Consider the following 20,682-nt stretch of genomic DNA (forward strand, 5'->3'; position numbering starts at 1 on the left):
TCCCCAGTCCCCTACACTGAACCCCCTAGTCCCCTACACTGACCCCCCCATCCCCGACACTGACCCCCCCCAGTCCCCTACACTGAACCCCCCTCCCCCAGTCCCCTACACTGATTCCCCCCCCAGTCCCCTACACTGATCCCCCCCCAGTCCCCTACACTGATCCCCCCCAGTCCCCTACACTGATCCCCCCCCTAGTGCCCTACACTGATCCCCCCCAGTCTCCTACACTGATCCCCCCAGTCCCCTACACTGATCTCCCCAGTCCCCTACACTGAACCCCCTAGTCCCCTACACTGACCCCCCCATCCCCGACACTGACCCCCCCCAGTCCCCTACACTGAACCCCCCTCCCCCAGTCCCCTACACTGACCCCCCTCCCACAGTCCTCTACACTGACCCCCCCCAGTCCCCTACACTGAACCCCCCCAGTCCCCTACACTGATCTCCCCAGTCCCCTACACTGAACCCCCTAGTCCCCTACACTGACCCCCCCATCCCCGACACTGACCCCCCCCAGTCCCCTACACTGAACCCCCCTCCCCCAGTCCCCTACACTGACCCCCCCTCCCACAGTCCTCTACACTGACCCCCCCCAGTCCCCTACACTGAACCCCCCCAGTCCCCTACACTGATCTCCCCAGTCCCCTACACTGAACCCCCTAGTCCCCGACACTGACCCCCCCCATCCCCTACACTGACCCCCCCGTCCCCTACACTGAACCCACCCCTTCCCCAGCCCCTATACTTACCCCCCTCCCTCAGTCCCCTACTCTTAGCCCCCCCTCCCTCAGCCCCCTACACGGAACCCCCAGTCCTCTACACTGAACCCCCCAGTCCCCTACATTGAACCCCCCAGGCCCCTGCAATGAACCCCCCCCAGTCCCCTGCACTGAACCCCCCCAGACCCCTGCACTGGACCCCCCAAACCCCTGCACTGACCCCAACCCACAGTCCCCTACACTGACCCCAACCCACAGTCCCCTACAGTGACCCCAACCCACAGTCCCCTACACTGACCCCAACCCACAGTCCCCTGCACTGAACCCTCCAGTCCCCTGCACTGACCAACCCCAGTCTCCTACACTGAACCCCCTCCCCCCCCCAGTCTCCTACACTGAACCCCCCCCCCGTCCCCGACACTGAACCCCCCCCCAGTCCCCTACACTGAACCCTCCCCAGTCCCCTACACTGAACCCCCCCCAGTCAGCTACACTGAACCCCCCCCAGTCCCCTACACTGAACCCCCCAGTCCCCCAGTACCCTACACTGAACCCCCCAGACCCCTACACTGAACCCCCCCCGTCCCCTACACTGACCCCCCCCCAGACCCCTACACTGAACACCCCCCAGTCCCCTACACTGAACACCCCCCAGTCCCCTACACTGAACACCCCCCAGTCCCCTACACTGAACCCCCCCCATTCCCCTACACTGAACCACCCGTCCCCTACACTGAACCCCCCTCGTCCCTTACACTGATCCGCCCCTGTCCCCTACACTGATCCCCCCCAGTCCCCTACACTGATCCCCCCTGTCCCCTACACTGATCCCCCCCAGTCCCCTACACTGACCCCAGTCCCCTACACTGACCCCTCCCCCAGTCCCCTACACTGAACCCCCCCCAGTCCCCTACACTGAACCCCCCCCAGTCCCATACACTGAATCCCCCCAGTCCCCTACACTGAACCCCCCCCATCCCCTACACTGAACCCCCCCCAGTCCCCTACACTGACCACAGTCCCCTACACTGACCCCTCCCCCAGTCCCCTACACTGAACCCCGCCCAGTCCCCTACACTGAACTCCCCCAGTCCCCTACACTGATCCCCCCCAGTCCCCTACACTGATCCCCCCCTAGTCCCCTACACTGATCCCCCCCAGTCCCCTACACTGACCCCCCTCCCCCAGTCCCCTACACTGAACCCCCCCCAGTCCCCTACACTGAACCCCCCCAGTCCCCTACACTGATCCCCCCCAGTCCCCTATACTGATCCCCCCCCTAGTCCCCTACACTGAACCCCCCCCAGTCCCCTACACTGATCCCCCCCAGTCCCCTACAATGATCCCCCCCCAGTCCCCTACACTGATCCCCCCCCAGTCCCCTACACTGATCCCCCCCCAGTCCCCTACACTGATCCCCCCCCCAGTCCCCTACACTGATCCCCCCCAGTCCCCTACACTGATCCCCCCCCTAGTCCCCTACACTGATCCCCCCCAGTCCCCTACACTGATCCCCCCCAGTCCCCTACACTGATCCCCCTCCCCCAGTCTCCTACACTGATCCCCCCCAGTCTCCTACACTGATCCCCCCCAGTCCCCTACACTGATCTCCCCAGTCCCCTACACTGAACCCCCTAGTCCCCTACACTGACCCCCCCATCCCCTACACTGAACCCCCCAGTCCCCTACACTGAACCCCCCCAGTCCCCTACACTGATCTCCCCAGTCCCCTACACTGAACCCCCTAGTCCCCGACACTGACCCCCCCCATCCCCTACACTGACCCCCCCGTCCCCTACACTGAACCCACCCCTTCCCCAGCCCCTATACTTACCCCCCTCCCTCAGTCCCCTACTCTTAGCCCCCCCTCCCTCAGCCCCCTACACGGAACCCCCAGTCCTCCACACTGAACCCCCCAGTCCCCTACACTGAACCCCCCAGTCCCCTGCAATGAACCCCCCCCAGTCCCCTGCACTGAACCCCCCCAGACCCCTGCACTGGACCCCCCAAACCCCTGCACTGACCCCAACCCACAGTCCCCTACACTGACCCCAACCCACAGTCCCCTACAGTGACCCCAACCCACAGTCCCCTACAGTGACCCCAACCCACAGTCCCCTGCACTGAACCCTCCAGTCCCCTGCACTGACCAACCCCAGTCTCCTACACTGAACCCCCTCCCCCCCCCAGTCTCCTACACTGAACCCCCCCCGTCCCCGACACTGAACCCCCCCCCCAGTCCCCTACACTGAACCCTCCCCAGTCCCCTAAACTGAACCCCCCCCAGTCAGCTACACTGAACCCCCCCCGTCCCCTACACTGAACCCCCCAGTCCCCCAGTCCCCTACACTGAACCCCCCAGACCCCTACACTGAAACCCCCCCCCGTCCCCTACACTGACCCCCCCCAGACCCCTACACTGAACACCCCCCAGTCCCCTACACTGAACCCCCCCCATTCCCCTCTTCTGAACCACCCGTCCCCTACACTGAACCCCCCCCGTCCCCTACACTGATCCGCCCCTGTCCCCTACACTGATCCCCCCCAGTCCCCTACACTGATCCCCCCCAGTCCCCTACACTGATCCCCCCCAGTCCCCTACACTGATCCCCCCCAGTCCCCTACACTGATCCCCCCCAGTCCCCTACACTGATTCCCCCCCGTCCCCTACTCTGATTCCCCCCCCGTCCCCTACACTGATCCCACCCTCCCCCAGTCCCCTACACTGACCTCCCTCCCCCAGTCCCCTACACTGAACCCCCCCGTCCTCTACACTGAACCCCCCAGTCCCCTAGACTGAACCCTCCCAGTCCCATACACTGAACCCTCCCAGTCCCCTACACTGAACCCCCTCACCCAGTCCCCTACACTGACCCCCCACAGTCCCCTACACTGACCCCCCACAGTCCCCTACACTGAACCCCCCAGTCCTCTACACTGATCCCCCCCAGTCCCCTACACTGACCCCCCTCCCACAGTCCCCTACACTGATTCCCCCCCAGTCCCCAACACTGACCCCCCCTCCCCCAGTCCCCTACACTGACCCCCCCCAGTCCCCTACACTGAACCCCCCCCATCCCCTACACTGAACCTCCCCCAGTCCCCTACACTGAACCCCCCCCAGTCCCTTACACTGAACCTCCCCCCAGTCCCCTACACTGAACCTCCCCCCAGTCCCCTACACTGAACCCGCCCCCAGTCCCCTACACTGAACCCCCCCCAGTCCCCTACACTGAACCCCCCCCAGTACCCTACACTGAACCCCCCCCAGTACCCTACACTGAACCCCCGCCCCAGTCCCCTACACTGAACCCCCGCCCCAGTCCCCTACACTGAATCCCCCCCCCAGTCCCCTACACTGAACCCCCCCCAGTCCCCTACACTGAACCCCCCCCAGTCCCCTACACTGACCCCCCCAGTCCCCTACACTGACCCCAGTCCCCCAGTCCCCTACACTGACCCCAGTCCCCCAGTCCCCTACACTGAACCCCCCCAGTCCCCTACACTGATCCCCCCCAGTCCCCTACACTGACGCCCCCAGTCCCCTACACTGACCCCAGTGTTCTACACTGACCCCTCCCCCAGTCCCCTACACTGACCCCCCAGTCCCCTACACTGATTCCCCCCAGTCCCCTACGCTGAACCCCCCCCAGTCTCCTACACTGAATCCCCCCCCAGTCTCCTACACTGAATCCCCCCCCAGTCTCCTACACTGAATCCCCCCCCAGTCTCCTACACTGAACCCCCCCCCAGTCCCCTACACTGAACCCCCCTCAGTCCCCTACACTGAACCCCCCCCAGTCCCCTACACTGAACCCCCCCCAGTCCCCTACACTGAACCCCCCCCAGTCCCCTACACTGAACCCCCCTCCAGTCCCCTACACTGAACCCCCCCCAGTCCCCTACACTGGACCCCCCCCAGTCCCCTACACTGACCCCCCCAGTCCCCTACACTGACCCCAGTCCCCCAGTCCCCTACACTGACCCCAGTCCCCCAGTCCCCTACACTGAACCCCCCCAGTCCCCTACACTGATCCCCCCCAGTCCCCTACACTGACGCCCCCAGTCCCCTACACTGACCCCAGTGTTCTACACTGACCCCTCCCCCAGTCCCCTACACTGACCCCTCCCCCAGTCCCCTACACTGAACCCCCCCCAGTCTCCTACACTGAATCCCCCCCCAGTCTCCTACACTGAATCCCCCCCCCAGTCTCCTACACTGAACCTACCCCAGTCCCCTACACTGAACCCCCCTCAGTCCCCTACACTGAACCCCCCCCAGTCCCCTACACTGAACCCCCCCCAGTCCCCTACACTGAACCCCCCCAGTCCCCTACACTGAACCCCCCCCCCAGTCCCCTACACTGACCCCCCCAGTCCCCTACACTGACCCCCCCCAGTCACCTACACTGACCCCAGTCCCCCAGACTGAACCCCCCAAGTCCCCTACACTGATCCCCCCCACTCCCCTACACTGATCCCCCCCAGTCCCCTATACTGATCCCCCCCCTAGTCCCCTACACTGAACCCCCCCAGTCCCCTACACTGATCCCCCCCAGTCCCCTACAATGATCCCCCCCCAGTCCCCTACACTGATCCCCCCCCAGTCCCCTACAGTGATCCCCCCCAGTCCCCTACACTGATCCCGCCCCAGTCCCCTACACTGATCCCCCCCCAGTCCCCTACACTGATCCCCCCCAGTCCCCTACACTGATCCCCCCCCTAGTCCCCTACACTGATCCCCCCCAGTCCCCTACACTGATCCCCCCCCAGTCCCCTACACTGATCCCCCTCCCCCAGTCTCCTACACTGATCCCCCCCAGTCTCCTACACTGATCCCCCCCAGTCCCCTACACTGATCTCCCCAGTCCCCTACACTGAACCCCCTAGTCCCCTACACTGACCCCCCCATCCCCTACACTGACCCCCCCAGTCCCCTACACTGAACCCCCCTCCCCCAGTCCCCTACACTGACCCCCCCTCCCACAGTCCTCTACACTGACCCCCCCCAGTCCCCGACACTGAACCCCCCCAGTCCCCTACACTGAACCCCCCCCAGTCCCCTACACTGAACCCCCCCCAGTCCCCTACACTGAACCCCCCCCAGTCCCCTACACTGAACCCCCCAGTCCCCTACACTGAACCCCCCCAGTCCCCTACACTGATCTCCCCAGTCCCCTACACTGAACCCCCTAGTCCCCGACACTGACCCCCCCCATCCCCTACACTGACCCCTCCGTCCCCTACACTGAACCCACCCCTTCCCCAGCCCCTATACTTACCCCCCTCCCTCAGTCCCCTACTCTTAGCCCCCCCTCCCTCAGCCCCCTACACGGAACCCCCAGTCCTCCACACTGAACCCCCCAGTCCCCTACACTGAACCCCCCAGTCCCCTGCAATGAACCCCCCCCAGTCCCCTGCACTGAACACCCCCAGACCCCTGCACTGGACCCCCCAAACCCCTGCACTGACCCCAACCCACAGTCCCCTACACTGACCCCAACCCACAGTCCCCTACAGTGACCCCAACCCACAGTCCCCTACAGTGACCCCAACCCACAGTCCCCTGCACTGAACCCTCCAGTCCCCTGCACTGACCAACCCCAGTCTCCTACACTGAACCCCCTCCCCCCCCAGTCTCCTACAATGAACCCCCCCCGTCCCCGACACTGAACCCCCCCCCCAGTCCCCTACACTGAACCCTCCCCAGTCCCCTACACTGAACCCCCCCCCAGTCAGCTACACTGAACCCCCCCCCGTCCCCTACACTGAACCCCCCAGTCCCCCAGTCCCCTACACTGAACCCCCCAGACCCCTACACTGACCCCCCCCAGACCCCTACACTGAACACCCCCCAGTCCCCTACACTGAACCCCCCCCATTCCCCTACACTGAACCACCCGTCCCCTACACTGAACCCCCCCCGTCCCCTACACTGATCCGCCCCTGTCCCCTACACTGATCCCCCCCAGTCCCCCACACTGATCCCCCCCAGTCCCCTACACTGATCCCCCCCAGTCCCCTACACTGATCCCCCCCAGTCCCCTACACTGATCCCCCCCAGTCCCCTACACTGATCCCCCCCAGTCCCCTACACTGATCCCCCCCAGTCCCCTACACTGATTCCCCCCCGTCCCCTACTCTGATTCCCCCCCCGTCCCCTACACTGATCCCACCCTCCCCCAGTCCCCTACACTGACCTCCCTCCCCCAGTCCCCTACACTGAACCCCCCCGTCCTCTACACTGAACCCCCCAGTCCCCTAGACTGAACCCTCCCAGTCCCATACACTGAACCCTCCCAGTCCCCTACACTGAACCCCCTCACCCAGTCCCCTACACTGACCCCCCACAGTCCCCTACACTGACCCCCCACAGTCCCCTACACTGACCCCCCACAGTCCCCTACACTGATCCCCCCCAGTCCTCTACACTGATCCCCCCCAGTCCCCTACACTGACCCCCCTCCCACAGTCCCCTACACTGATCCCCCCCAGTCCCCTACACTGATTCCCCCCCAGTCCCCAACACTGACCCCCCCTCTCCCAGTCCCCTACACTGACCCCCCCCAGTCCCCTACACTGAACCCCCCCCATCCCCTACACTGAACCCCCCCCAGTCCCCTACACTGAACCCCCCCAGTCCCTTACACTGAACCTCCCCCCAGTCCCCTACACTGAACCTCCCCCCAGTCCCCTACACTGAACCCGCCCCCAGTCCCCTACACTGAACCCCCCCCAGTCCCCTACACTGAACCCCCCCCAGTACCCTACACTGAACCCCCCCCAGTACCCTACACTGAACCCCCGCCCCAGTCCCCTACACTGAACCCCCGCCCCAGTCCCCTACACTGAATCCCCCCCCCAGTCCCCTACACTGAACCCCCCCCAGTCCCCTACACTGAACCCCCCCCAGTCCCCTACACTGACCCCCCCAGTCCCCTACACTGACCCCAGTCCCCCAGTCCCCTACACTGACCCCAGTCCCCCAGTCCCCTACACTGAACCCCCCCAGTCCCCTACACTGATCCCCCCCAGTCCCCAACACTGATCCCCCCCAGTCCCCTACACAGAACCCCCCCCAGTCCCCTACACTGAAACCCCCCGTCCCCTACACTGACCCCCCCCCAGTCCCCTTCACTGACCCCCCCAGTCCCCTACACTGACCCCAGTCCCCTACACTGAACCCCCCCCAGTCCCCTACACTGACCCCAGTTCCCTACACTGACCCCTCCCCCAGTCCCCTACACTGACCCCCCCCCAGTCCCCTACACTGACCCCCCCCAGTCCCTTTCACTGACCCCCCCAGTCCCCTACACTGACCCCAGTCCCCTACACTGACCCCAGTCCCCTACACTGAACCCCCCCCAGTCCCCTACACTGACCCCAGTCCCCTACACTGACCCCTCCCCCAGTCCCCTACACTGACCCCCCCCCCAGTCCCCTACACTGACCCCCCCAGTCCCCTACACTGACCCCCCCAGTCCCCTACACTGATCCCCCCCAGTCCCCTACACTGACCCCCCCAGTCCCCTACACTGAACCCCCCCGTCCCCTACACTGAACCCCCCCGTCCCCTACACTGAACCCCCCCCCAGTCCCCTACACTGAACCCCCCCCCAGTCCCCTACACTGAACCCCCCCCAGTCCCCTACACTGAACCCCCCCCAGTCCCCTACACTGAACCCCCCCCAGTCCCCTACACTGAACCCCCCCAGTCCCCTACACTGAACCCCCCCCAGTCCCCTACACTGAACCCCTCCCCAGTCCCCTACACTGAACCCCCCCCAGTCCCCTAAACTGAACCCTCCCAGTCCCCTACACTGAACCCCCCCAGTCCCCTACACTAAACCCCCCCCAGTCCCCTACACTGAACCCCTCCCCAGTCCCCTACACTGAACCCCTCCCCAGTCCCCTACACTGAACCCCCCCAGTCCCCTACACTGAACCCCCCCCCCAGTCCCCTACACTGAACCCCCCCTAGTCCCCTACTCTGAACCCCCCCCAGTCCCCTACACTGAACCTCCCCCAGTCCCCTACACTGACCCCCCCAGTCCCGTACACTGACCCCAGTCCCCTACACTGAACCCCCCCAGTCCCCTACACTGATCCCCCCCAGTCCCCTACACTGATCCCCCCCAGTCCCCTACACTGACCCCCCCCCAGTCCCCTACACTGACCCCAGTCCCCCAGTCCCCTACACTGAACCCCCCCAGTCCCCTACACTGAACCCCCCCAGTCCCTACACTGAACCCCCCAGTCCCCTACACTGAACCCCCCCCGTCCCCTACACTGACCCCCCCCAGTCCCCTACACTGACCCCCCCCAGTCCCCTTCACTGACCCCCCCCAGTCCCCTTCACTGACCCCCCCCCAGTCCGCTTCACTGACCCCCCCAGTCCCCTTCACTGACCCCCCCAGTCCCCTGCACTGACCCCAGTCCCCTACACTGAATCCCCCCCAGTCCCGTACACTGACCCCAGTCCCCTACACTGACCCCTCCCCCAGTCCCCTACACTGACCCCCCCCAGTCCCCTACACTGACCCCCCCCAGTCCCCTACACTGACCCCCCCAGTCCCCTACACTGACCCCCCCAGTCCCCTACACTGACCCCTCCAGTCCCCTACACTGAACCCCCCCAGTCCCCTACACTGAACCCCCCCCCAGTACTGAACCCCCCCCCCAGTCCCCTACACTGAACCCCCCCCAGTCCCCTACACTGAACCCCCCCCAGTCCCCTACACTGACCCCAGTCCCCTACACTGAACCCCCCCCAGTCCCCTACACTGACCCCAGTCCCCTACACTGACCCCTCCCCCAGTCCCTTACACTGACCCCTCCCCCAGTCCCTTACACTGACCCCCCCCCAGTCCCCTACACTGACCCCCCCCAGTCCCCTACACTGACCCCCCCAGTCCCCTACACTGATTCCCCCCAGTCCCCTACACTGACCCCCCCAGTCCCCTACACTGAACCCCCCCGTCCCCTACACTGAACCCCCCCCAGTCCCCTACACTGAACCCCCCCCAGTCCCCTACACTGAACCCCCCCCAGTCCCCTACACTGAACCCCCCCAGTCACCTACACTGACCCCCCCCAGTCCCCTCCACTGATCCCCCCCAGTCCCCTCCACTGATCCCCCCCAGTCCCCTACACTGATCCCCCCCTGTCCCCTACACTGAACCACCCTGTCCCCTACACTGACCCCCCCCAGTCCCCTACACTGACCCCAGTCCCCTACACTGACCCCCCCCCAGTCCCCTACACTGAACCCCCCCCCAGTCCCCTTCACTGAAACCCCCCCAGTCCCCTACACTGAACCCCCCCCATCCCCTACACTGAACCCCCCCCAGTCCCCTACACTGACCCCAGTCCCCTACACTGACCCCAGTCCCCTACACTGACCCCTCCCCCAGTCCCCTACACTGAACCCCCCCCAGTCCCCTACACTGAACTCCCCCAGTCCCCTACACTGAACTCCCCCAGTCCCCTACACTGATCCCCCCCAGTCCCCTACACTGATCCCCCCCTAGTCCCCTACACTGATCCCCCCCAGTCCCCTACACTGACCCCCCCCCAGTCCCCTACACTGACCCCCCCCCAGTCCCCTACACTGAACCCCCCCCAGTCCCCTACACTGATCCCCCCCAGTCCCCTATACTGATCCCCCTAGTCCCCTACACTGAACCCCCCCAGTCCCCTACACTGATCCCCCCCAGTCCCCTACACTGATCCCCCCCCAGTCCCCTACACTGATCCCCCCCCAGTCCCCTACACTGATCCCCCCCCAGTCCCCTACACTGATCCCCCCCAGTCCCCTACACTGATCCCCCCCCAGTCCCCTACACTGATCCCCCCCCAGTCCCCTACACTGATCCCCCCCCAGTCCCCTACACTGATCCCCCCCCAGTCCCCTACACTGATCCCCCCCCAGTCCCCTACACTGATCCCCCCCAGTCCCCTACACTGATCCCCCCCTAGTCCCCTACACTGAACCCCCCCAGTGCCCTACACTGATCCCCCCCAGTCCCCTACACTGATCCCCCCCCAGTCCCCTACACTGACCCCCAGTCCCCTACACTGATCCCCCCCCAGTCCCCTACACTGACCCCCAGTCCCCTACACTGACCCCCCTCCCCCAGTCTCCTACACTGATCCCCCCCAGTCCCCTACACTGATCCCCCCCAGTCTCCTACACTGATCCCCCCCAGTCCCCTACACTGATCCCCCCCAGTCCCCTACACTGATCCTCCCCAGTCCCCTACACTGATCCCCCCCAGTCCCCTACACTGATCCTCCCCAGTCTCCTACACTGATCCTCCCCAGTCTCCTACACTGATCCCCCCCAGTCCCCTACACTGATCCTCCCCAGTCCCCTACACTGAACACCCTCCCCCAGTCCCCTACACTGATCCCCCCCCAGTCCCCTACACTGATCCCCCCCCAGTCCCCTACACTGATCCCCCCAGTCCCCTACACTGATCCCCCCCAGTCCCCTACACTGATCCCCCCCCAGTCCCCTACACTGATCCCCCCCCAGTCCCCTACACTGATCCCCCCCAGTCCCCTACACTGATCCCCCCCTAGTCCCCTACACTGAACCCCCCCAGTGCCCTACACTGATCCCCCCCAGTCCCCTACACTGATCCCCCCCCAGTCCCCTACACTGATCCCCCCCCAGTCCCCTACACTGATCCCCCCCAGTCCCCTACACTGATCCCCCCCAGTCCCCTACACTGATCCCCCCCAGTCCCCTACACTGATCCCCCCCAGTCCCCTACACTGACTCCCCTACACTGATCCCCCTCCCCCAGTCCCCTACACTGACCCCCCTCCCCCAGTCCCCTACACTGACCCCCCCCCAGTCCCCTACACTGACCCCCCCAGTCCCTTTCACTGACCCCCCCAGTCCCCTACACTGACCCCAGTCCCCTACACTGACCCCAGTCCCCTACACTGAACCCCCCCCAGTCCCCTACACTGACCCCAGTCCCCTACACTGACCCCTCCCCCAGTCCCCTACACTGACCCCCCCCCCAGTCCCCTACACTGACCCCCCCAGTCCCCTACACTGACCCCCCCAGTCCGCTACACTGATCCCCCCCAGTCCCCTACACTGACCCCCCCAGTCCCCTACACTGAACCCCCCCGTCCCCTACACTGAACCCCCCCGTCCCCTACACTGAACCCCCCCCCAGTCCCCTACACTGAACCCCCCCCCAGTCCCCTACACTGAACCCCCCCCAGTCCCCTACACTGAACCCCCCCCAGTCCCCTACACTGAACCCCCCCCAGTCCCCTACACTGAACCCCCCCAGTCCCCTACACTGAACCCCCCCCAGTCCCCTACACTGAACCCCTCCCCAGTCCCCTACACTGAACCCCCCCCAGTCCCCTAAACTGAACCCTCCCAGTCCCCTACACTGAACCCCCCCAGTCCCCTACACTAAACCCCCCCCAGTCCCCTACACTGAACCCCTCCCCAGTCCCCTACACTGAACCCCTCCCCAGTCCCCTACACTGAACCCCCCCAGTCCCCTACACTGAACCCCCCCCAGTCCCCTACACTGAACCCCCCCTAGTCCCCTACTCTGAACCCCCCCCAGTCCCCTACACTGAACCTCCCCCAGTCCCCTACACTGACCCCCCCAGTCCCGTACACTGACCCCAGTCCCCTACACTGAACCCCCCCAGTCCCCTACACTGATCCCCCCCAGTCCCCTACACTGATCCCCCCCAGTCCCCTACACTGACCCCCCCCCAGTCCCCTACACTGACCCCAGTCCCCCAGTCCCCTACACTGAACCCCCCCAGTCCCCTACACTGAACCCCCCCAGTCCCCTACACTGAAACCCCCAGTCCCCTACACTGAACCCCCCCCGTCCCCTACACTGACCCCCCCCAGTCCCCTACACTGACCCCCCCCAGTCCCCTTCACTGACCCCCCCCCAGTCCCCTTCACTGACCCCCCCAGTCCCCTTCACTGACCCCCCCAGTCCCCTGCACTGACCCCAGTCCCCTACACTGAATCCCCCCCAGTCCCGTACACTGACCCCAGTCCCCTACACTGACCCCTCCCCCAGTCCCCTACACTGACCCCCCCCAGTCCCCTACACTGACCCCCCCCAGTCCCCTACACTGACCCCCCCCAGTCCCCTACACTGACCCCCCCAGTCCCCTACACTGACCCCTCCAGTCCCCTACACTGAACCCCCCCAGTCCCCTACACTGAACCCCCCCCCAGTACTGAACCCCCCCCCCAGTCCCCTACACTGAACCCCCCCCAGTCCCCTACACTGAACCCCCCCCAGTCCCCTACACTGACCCCAGTCCCCTACACTGAACCCCCCCCAGTCCCCTACACTGACCCCAGTCCCCTACACTGACCCCTCCCCCAGTCCCTTACACTGACCCCTCCCCCAGTCCCTTACACTGACCCCCCCCCAGTCCCCTACACTGACCCCCCCAGTCCCCTACACTGACCCCCCCAGTCCCCTACACTGATTCCCCCCAGTCCCCTACACTGACCCCCCCAGTCCCCTACACTGAACCCCCCCGTCCCCTACACTGAACCCCCCCCAGTCCCCTACACTGAACCCCCCCCAGTCCCCTACACTGAACCCCCCCCAGTCCCCTACACTGAACCCCCCCAGTCACCTACACTGACCCCCCCCAGTCCCCTCCACTGATCCCCCCCAGTCCCCTCCACTGATCCCCCCCAGTCCCCTCCACTGATCCCCCCCAGTCCCCTACACTGATCCCCCCCTGTCCCCTACACTGAACCACCCTGTCCCCTACACTGACCCCCCCCAGTCCCCTACACTGACCCCAGTCCCCTACACTGACCCCCCCCCCAGTCCCCTACACTGAACCCCCCCCCAGTCCCCTTCACTGAAACCCCCCCAGTCCCCTACACTGAACCCCCCCCATCCCCTACACTGAACCCCCCCCAGTCCCCTACACTGACCCCAGTCCCCTACACTGACCCCAGTCCCCTACACTGACCCCTCCCCCAGTCCCCTACACTGAACCCCCCCCAGTCCCCTACACTGAACTCCCCCAGTCCCCTACACTGAACTCCCCCAGTCCCCTACACTGATCCCCCCCAGTCCCCTACACTGATCCCCCCCTAGTCCCCTACACTGATCCCCCCCAGTCCCCTACACTGACCCCCCCCCAGTCCCCTACACTGACCCCCCCCCAGTCCCCTACACTGAACCCCCCCCAGTCCCCTACACTGATCCCCCCCAGTCCCCTATACTGATCCCCCCCCTAGTCCCCTACACTGAACCCCCCCAGTCCCCTACACTGATCCCCCCCCAGTCCCCTACACTGATCCCCCCAGTCCCCTACACTGAACACCCTCCCCCAGTCCCCTACACTGATCCCCCCCCAGTCCCCTACACTGATCCCCCCCCAGTCCCCTACACTGATCCCCCCCAGTCCCCTACACTGATCCCCCCCAGTCCCCTACACTGATCCCCCCCCAGTCCCCTACACTGATCCCCCCCCAGTCCCCTACACTGATCCCCCCCCAGTCCCCTACACTGATCCCCCCCAGTCCCCTACACTGAACCCCCCCAGTGCCCTACACTGATCCCCCCCCAGTCCCCTACACTGATCCCCCCCCAGTCCCCTACACTGATCCCCCCCAGTCCCCTACACTGATCCCCCCCAGTCCCCTACACTGATCCCCCCCAGTCCCCTACACTGATCCCCCCCAGTCCCCTACACTGACTCCCCTACACTGATCCCCCTCCCCCAGTCCCCTACACTGACCCCCCTCCCCCAGTCCCCTACACTGACCCCCCCCCAGTCCCCTACACTGACCCCCCCAGTCCCTTTCACTGACCCCCCCAGTCCCCTACACTGACCCCAGTCCCCTACACTGACCCCAGTCCCCTACACTGAACCCCCCCCAGTCCCCTACACTGACCCCAGTCCCCTACACTGACCCCTCCCCCAGTCCCCTACAGTGATCCCCCCCCAGTCCCCTACACTGATCCCCCCCCAGTCCCCTACACTGATCCCCCCCCAGTCCCCTACACTGATCCCCCCCAGTCCCCTACACTGATCCCCCCCTAGTCCCCTACACTGAACCCCCCCAGTGCCCTACACTGATCCCCCCCAGTCCCCTACACTGATCCCCCCCCAGTCCCCTACACTGACCCCCAGTCCCCTACACTGACCCCCCTCCCCCAGTCTCCTACACTGATCCCCCCCAGTCTCCTACACTGATCCCCCCCAGTCCCCTACACTGATCCCCCCCAGTCCCCTACACTGATCCCCCCCAGTCCCCTACACTGATCCCCCCCCCCAGTCCCCTACACTGACCCCCCCAGTCCCCTACACTGACCCCCCTCCCCCAGTCCCCTACACTGACCCCCCTCCCCCAGTCCCCTACACTGACCCCCCTCCCCCAGTCCCCTACACTGATCCCCCCCAGTCCCCTACACTGACTCCCCTACACTGATCCCCCTCCCCCAGTCCCCTACCCTGATCCCCCCAGTCTCTGTACCCCTTACCCTTCTCCCCAGTGTTGCCCCTCCCCCTCACTGACCGTAGTGGAAGTTGCCCACATCTGGGTCATAAAAGTAAGAGACCTTCCTGGACATGGCGCGCCGGCCCGCAGCCCCGACTCCCGCCCGCGCACGTACGTACGACGTCAACTCGCCCTACGTCGGACGCTCGTGCCCGCTGCGTACTGACGTCACGCGGGGCCAAATCTGACGTACGGGTTCGGTGGTGACAGCACCGCGTCTCCCCTGGCAACGGGGAGGTGACAGGGTTCAAGGGTCAGGCTGAGTCCCAGCCCTGACATTGGGACCAAGGGGCAGAGTCAAATAGAAGGGCAATGCAACATTTCGAGGTGAAAATGAGAATTCCCTAAAAGAGCCCAGGCCAGGGTCAGGCTCAAATTTAGATTCAGGGGTTAGCAATCTCAGGACCATAAGAACTGGAGTAGGCCATTCAGCCCTTTGAGCCTGCCCCCCCCCAAACAATGGCTGATATATGGCTCAATTTCATATACCTGTCTTTGGTCTGTTTCCCTTAATGTCTTTGCTAAACAAATATGTATCAAATCAGATCTAAAATCAACAATTAATCCAGCATCCACTGCCACCTGTGGAATAGAGTTCCAAAGCGCTACCATTCTGTGTGGAGAAGTGATTGTTAATATTGCTCCTGAATGGTCTGGTCCTAATTTTTAGATTGTGCCCCCTAGTTCTGGAATCTCCAACTAGTGATAATAGGTTATCTAACCTGCCTTTTCTTGTTAATATCTTGAAGACTTCAGTTAGATAATTCCTTAAAATTCTTCACCCTCCCTGTCAGCACAGCATTCATACCTCCCTAATGACAGCATTTAAAGAAGCAGCTAACCATCACCAGCTCAAGGACAACTATGGATCAGAAATTGGCTAGCTGAAAGAAGTCAGAGGGTTGTGGTTGATGGGAAATGTTCATCATGGAGCTCAGTTGCCAGTGGTGTGTCACAAGGATCTATTTTGGGGCCACTGCTGTTTCTCATTTTAATCAATGACCTGGATGTTGGCAAAGAAGGATGGGTTAGTAAATATGCGGATGACACTAAGGTAGGCAGAGTTGTGGATAGTGCCGAAGGATGTTGTGGGTTACAGAGGGAAATAGATATGATACAGAGCTGGGCTGAGAAATGATAAATGGAGGTTAATGCAGAAACGTGTGGTGGTTCACTTCGGAAGAAGTAACAGGAATGCAGAGTACTGGGCTACTGGTAAAATTCTTGGCAGTATAGATGAACTGAGAGATCTTTGTGTCCTGGTGCATAATTCCCTGAAAATTGCCACCCAGGTTGATAGGATTGTTAAGAAGGCATATGGTGTGTTGGCATTTAATGGTATGGGGATTGAGCTACAGAACCATGTGGTCATGCTTCAGCTGTACACAACACTGGTAAGGCTGTACCTGGAGTATTGCATACAGTTCTGGTCACCGCATTATAGGAAGGATGGGGAAGTTTTGGAAAGGGTTCAGAGAAGATTTACTAGGATGTTGCCTGATATGGAAGGAACGTCTTATGAAGAAAAGCGGAGAAAACTGAGGCTGTTTTCATTGGAGAGAAGAAGGTTGAGAGGTAACTTAATCAAGACGTATAAGATAATCAGAAGGTTAGATAGGGTGGTCAGCGAGAGCCTTTTCCCTCAGATGGTGAAGGCTCACACGAGGGGATATATTTTTAAGTTGGGGGTGGTAGATTTAGGATAGATAGTAGGGTAGTTTCTTTACTCAGTAGTAGGGGCATGGAACGGCCTGCCAGCAACAGTAGTGGACCCACCAACGTTAAGGTATTTAAATGGGCATTGGACGTACACATGGATAATAATGGAATGGTGCAGATTAGGTGGGCAAAAGATCAATTTCACAGGACAGTGGAACATCGAGGGCAAAGGGCATGTGCTGCTCTGTAATGTTTTATGGTCTATGTTTTATATAATCGCCCACATCTCATGAATTAATATCATCCCTCTCTTCTCATGATGTATAGTTCAAGAAGGCAGCTCACCATTGTCGGTCTTACCAATAATGTCCAAATCTCCTTAACAAATGTTATACACTCTAGGATGTCAGGGGCATTGAATCTAATTGGAGCAACCTGAGTGAAGCAGAAATCAGATGCAACTTAACACTGAGGCACATATGCAGATATTAGCACAGATGAACAAAAGTATAGCTACAGAAATAAATTTTAAGGAACCTTGTGAAGGAGGACAGAAAAGATTTTATTCATTCACAGAATGTGGTCTCAATGGCTAGGCCAGCAGTTTTTGCACATCCCTATATGCCCAGACAGTAGTTAGGAGGCAACCACATTGCTGTGGGTCTGGAGTCACATATAGGCCAGACCAGACAACAATGGCAGTTTCTTTCCATGAAGGACATTAGTGAACCAGATAGGTTTTCATGACAAATGGCAATGGTTTCATGGTCATCATTGGACTCTCATTTCCAGATTTTTATTGAATTCAAATTCCACCATCTGCTGTGGCAGTATTTGAACCCCAGTCCCCAGAATATTACTGGGTCTCTAGATTAACAGTTCAGCAATAATACCATTTGGCCATCACCTCCCCATTAAAAGTTATCGGTTAGTGGGTTTTACAGAGGGAATTGCAGCAGAAGGCAAGTGGAGCTATTAAAATCTGGAATGTATCAAGGGCCAGATGTGGTGATGTACAGAGATCTTGGAGCATTGTGGAAGTCTGCAGGAGACCATATCAGAAACTAGTCTGTTGCAGAGCTTTGAGCAGGTGTTAGACAGTGTGGAGGCCTTTGCCTTCCCTCTGCTTAGAATAGCATCAGGCTCAAGTCTAGTGTCAGAGCCTCCAATTACACCATTTAAAAGGCATCTGGATGGGTACATGAATAGGAAGGGTTTAGAGGGATATTGGCCATGTGCTGGCAAACGGGACTAGATTAGGATAGCTGGTCAGCATGGACTAGTTGAGCCGAAGTGTCTGTTTCTGTGTTGTACATCTCTATAATTCTATCACTCTGGTTTGCACATGTTGCATAATTTGCAATCATTTCAGGATCCAGTCGATCAACTTGCATGTTTCTGGCCAAGGACACGCAGGTGCCCAAATATACAGTTTTGAGGAAGGGTCATGCGACCCGAAATGTTAACTCTGCTTTCTCTCCACAGTTGCTGCCAGACCTGCTGAGCTTTTCCAGCAGGTGCCCAAATATACAGATATCCTGAGGCCCTTCTGCACTCTACATGCTGATGTCCATTTAAGCATCTGGTTGCTGGCTCATCCAAGTATAACTGAGACAGGTAGCAGTGGGTAAATGAGTCATGGGTCTCAGCCCTACTGCAGCAGGTGAGTGAGTGTTGAAAAATCCCACTACAGGATTCTGGAGCAGGAGAATGAGTAAGTTGAAGGTCATGTTTATAATGCAGCAGGCCAGTGAGTGACTGGCAGGTCCAACCTATACCGCAGGAAGTGCTGAAGTGGCGACTACCAGATGTTGCAGACCCAGGAAATTAATGACTGAAAGAGCGAAGCCAAGAGCTGGAATTGCGATGGAACAGAACACTGATAGAGAGGAGTAAGAGAGGACAGATCGGGACTGGAGAGCTGAGCAGATACTTGCATCACCCTGCACGCTCTCTCTATGTTCCTTTCTGCAGCCTAACTTGAACGGAGGAAGCCGGTATCCTTCAACATGACCCGCTCAGATTCGCTGTGATGATGCTGACGCAGTGGCCCAATCTATTCCCTGCAGTTTAACCCATTCAGGAGACGGGGCAGAGCATTGTGAGAGGGGGCAGAGGACAAGGTTAGTTAAGATGCAGTGAGTAAGTGACACCAAGTTTGGGATTTTAATACGTGCAGCTTGCAGGAGGTGGGACTGACAGAGTAAGCAGATGTGCATTTTTAGAATCCCAGAACGTACGAGATGCAATGACACTTGACGTCAACGTGAGGAACCAGAGTAAACACAACGGGATTTAGTCCTCGGGATCAAGTCAAGGTTGGTATTATTGCAACGATTCATTGAATGACCTGAGTTTACAGAAGAGATGCTGAATTTAATTTAATTTGCTTTGCAGTGGGCACTTTGTACCTGTGTGTTTGAAAGCTCCCTACGTCCTGATGTTTTATAACTTCGAAGTGATTCACAAAAGTCTCATGTCATTTTTTTCCCCCCTGCCAGGAATCTGCTACACTTGTATAAGGTATATTCACGGTCCTTCCTGATACCCATTTGAACAGTTGGCACACTGTTGTAAATTGTAAATGTGCTCAGTGAGGTGAGGGAAGTGAGTGTCAGGACGGGATCAGTTTCAGCTTAGACCCAACAATGAGAGGAACCTGTCCCCATAAAGCGAAGTTGCCGAAGCGGTTTTATGTAAAGCCTTCCTGATCTTGGACAATGATCTTCGTTCGTTTATAAAGAAAGAAATTGCCTGAATTTACATAGCATCTTTCACCACATCGGGACATCCTAATGCACTTAAACTCAGTGCAATACTGTTGAAGTGTAATGTTTAAATCACAAACCTTCGACAATGTGAAGATGACTAGATTTTCTGGTTGAATCCGTTTTAATCTGAGCGAATCCATTTGCATGTAACTGAGGGAGATGAGCCTCTTTTCACATTCAAAATACAACACCTCCTCCAACGTGCAGTGTACTCCCAGAAGTCACCCTCCAACATGAAGCACTCCCTCAGGTCTGACCTTCCAACAATGTGGTGCTCCCTCACATCTGACCTTCCAACAATATAGTGCTCCCTCAGATCTGACTTCCCAGTAGTGTAGTGCTGCCTAGTATTGATCCTTTGAAATGTATTGCTCCTTGATTACTGCCTCTCTGACAGTGTAGTACTCCTGACCCTCTGAGAGAGTAGCGCTCCTTCAGTATAGGTCCTCTGACAGTGCAGCATGCCCTCAGCTGTACACCTGCAACAATGCAACTTTCCTCCAGCACTAGATTAGAGTGGTGCTGGAAAATGTTTTAGGCAAAAGCCCTTCATCAAGATTGCTGATCTGCCATCCTGATGAAGGGCTTTTGCCCGAACCATTGATTTTCCTGCTCCTCAGATGCTGCCTGACCTGCTGTGCTTTTCCAGCACCACTCTAATCCAGACTCTAATTTCCAGCATCTGCAGTACCCACTTCTGTCTGGTGATTTTTCCTTCAGCACTGTCCCTCCAACCTTTTCCTCAGCACTGCAATGGTTTAGCATTCCTTCAACAATGCCCCTCCAAACTGTGCAGCACTCCATCAGCACTGCCCCTCCAAACTAACTTATATTTTTGTTTGATAGTGCTATGTTTAGTTCTGATAAAAACATCTCAGGAACGATATATGAGCCTTGGAGAAAGCAAAATGCTCACTTCACCAGGATGATGGGAGTGAGAAACATAGCAGCTGTGACTGAATGGCAGAGCAGACTGATGGACCGAATGGCC

At 60.2% G+C, this 20,682-nt stretch overlaps 2 protein-coding genes across 3 annotated transcripts in view; one reads left to right on the plus strand and one right to left on the minus strand.

The window, feature by feature from the left end:
- Window positions 1-15,357, minus strand: part of hdac3 (histone deacetylase 3) — a 66,292-nt gene extending 50,935 nt beyond the window's left edge. Inside the window, exon 1 of one of the 2 annotated variants that reach the window (XM_087995140.1) lies at window positions 15,280-15,357. In XM_087995140.1, the coding sequence (XP_087851266.1) occupies window positions 15,280-15,334 (55 nt within the window). In that variant the 5' untranslated portion in view covers window positions 15,335-15,357. The remainder of the gene's footprint in view (window positions 1-15,279) is intronic. The other variant, XM_087995141.1, reaches the window with a different exon arrangement.
- Window positions 15,358-18,644: 3,287 nt separating this feature from the next.
- LOC122556884 (RELT-like protein 2) overlaps window positions 18,645-20,682 on the plus strand; it is a 33,053-nt gene continuing 31,015 nt past the window's right edge. Inside the window, exon 1 of the mRNA XM_087995036.1 lies at window positions 18,645-19,238. The gene's annotated coding sequence lies outside the window, so the exon portion shown is untranslated. The remainder of the gene's footprint in view (window positions 19,239-20,682) is intronic.

The sequence above is a fragment of the Chiloscyllium plagiosum genome, unplaced genomic scaffold, assembly GCF_037043375.1.
Source record: "Chiloscyllium plagiosum isolate Xiang-an unplaced genomic scaffold, Cpla_swu_hap1 HiC_scaffold_16, whole genome shotgun sequence".
NCBI lineage: Eukaryota > Metazoa > Chordata > Chondrichthyes > Orectolobiformes > Hemiscylliidae > Chiloscyllium > Chiloscyllium plagiosum.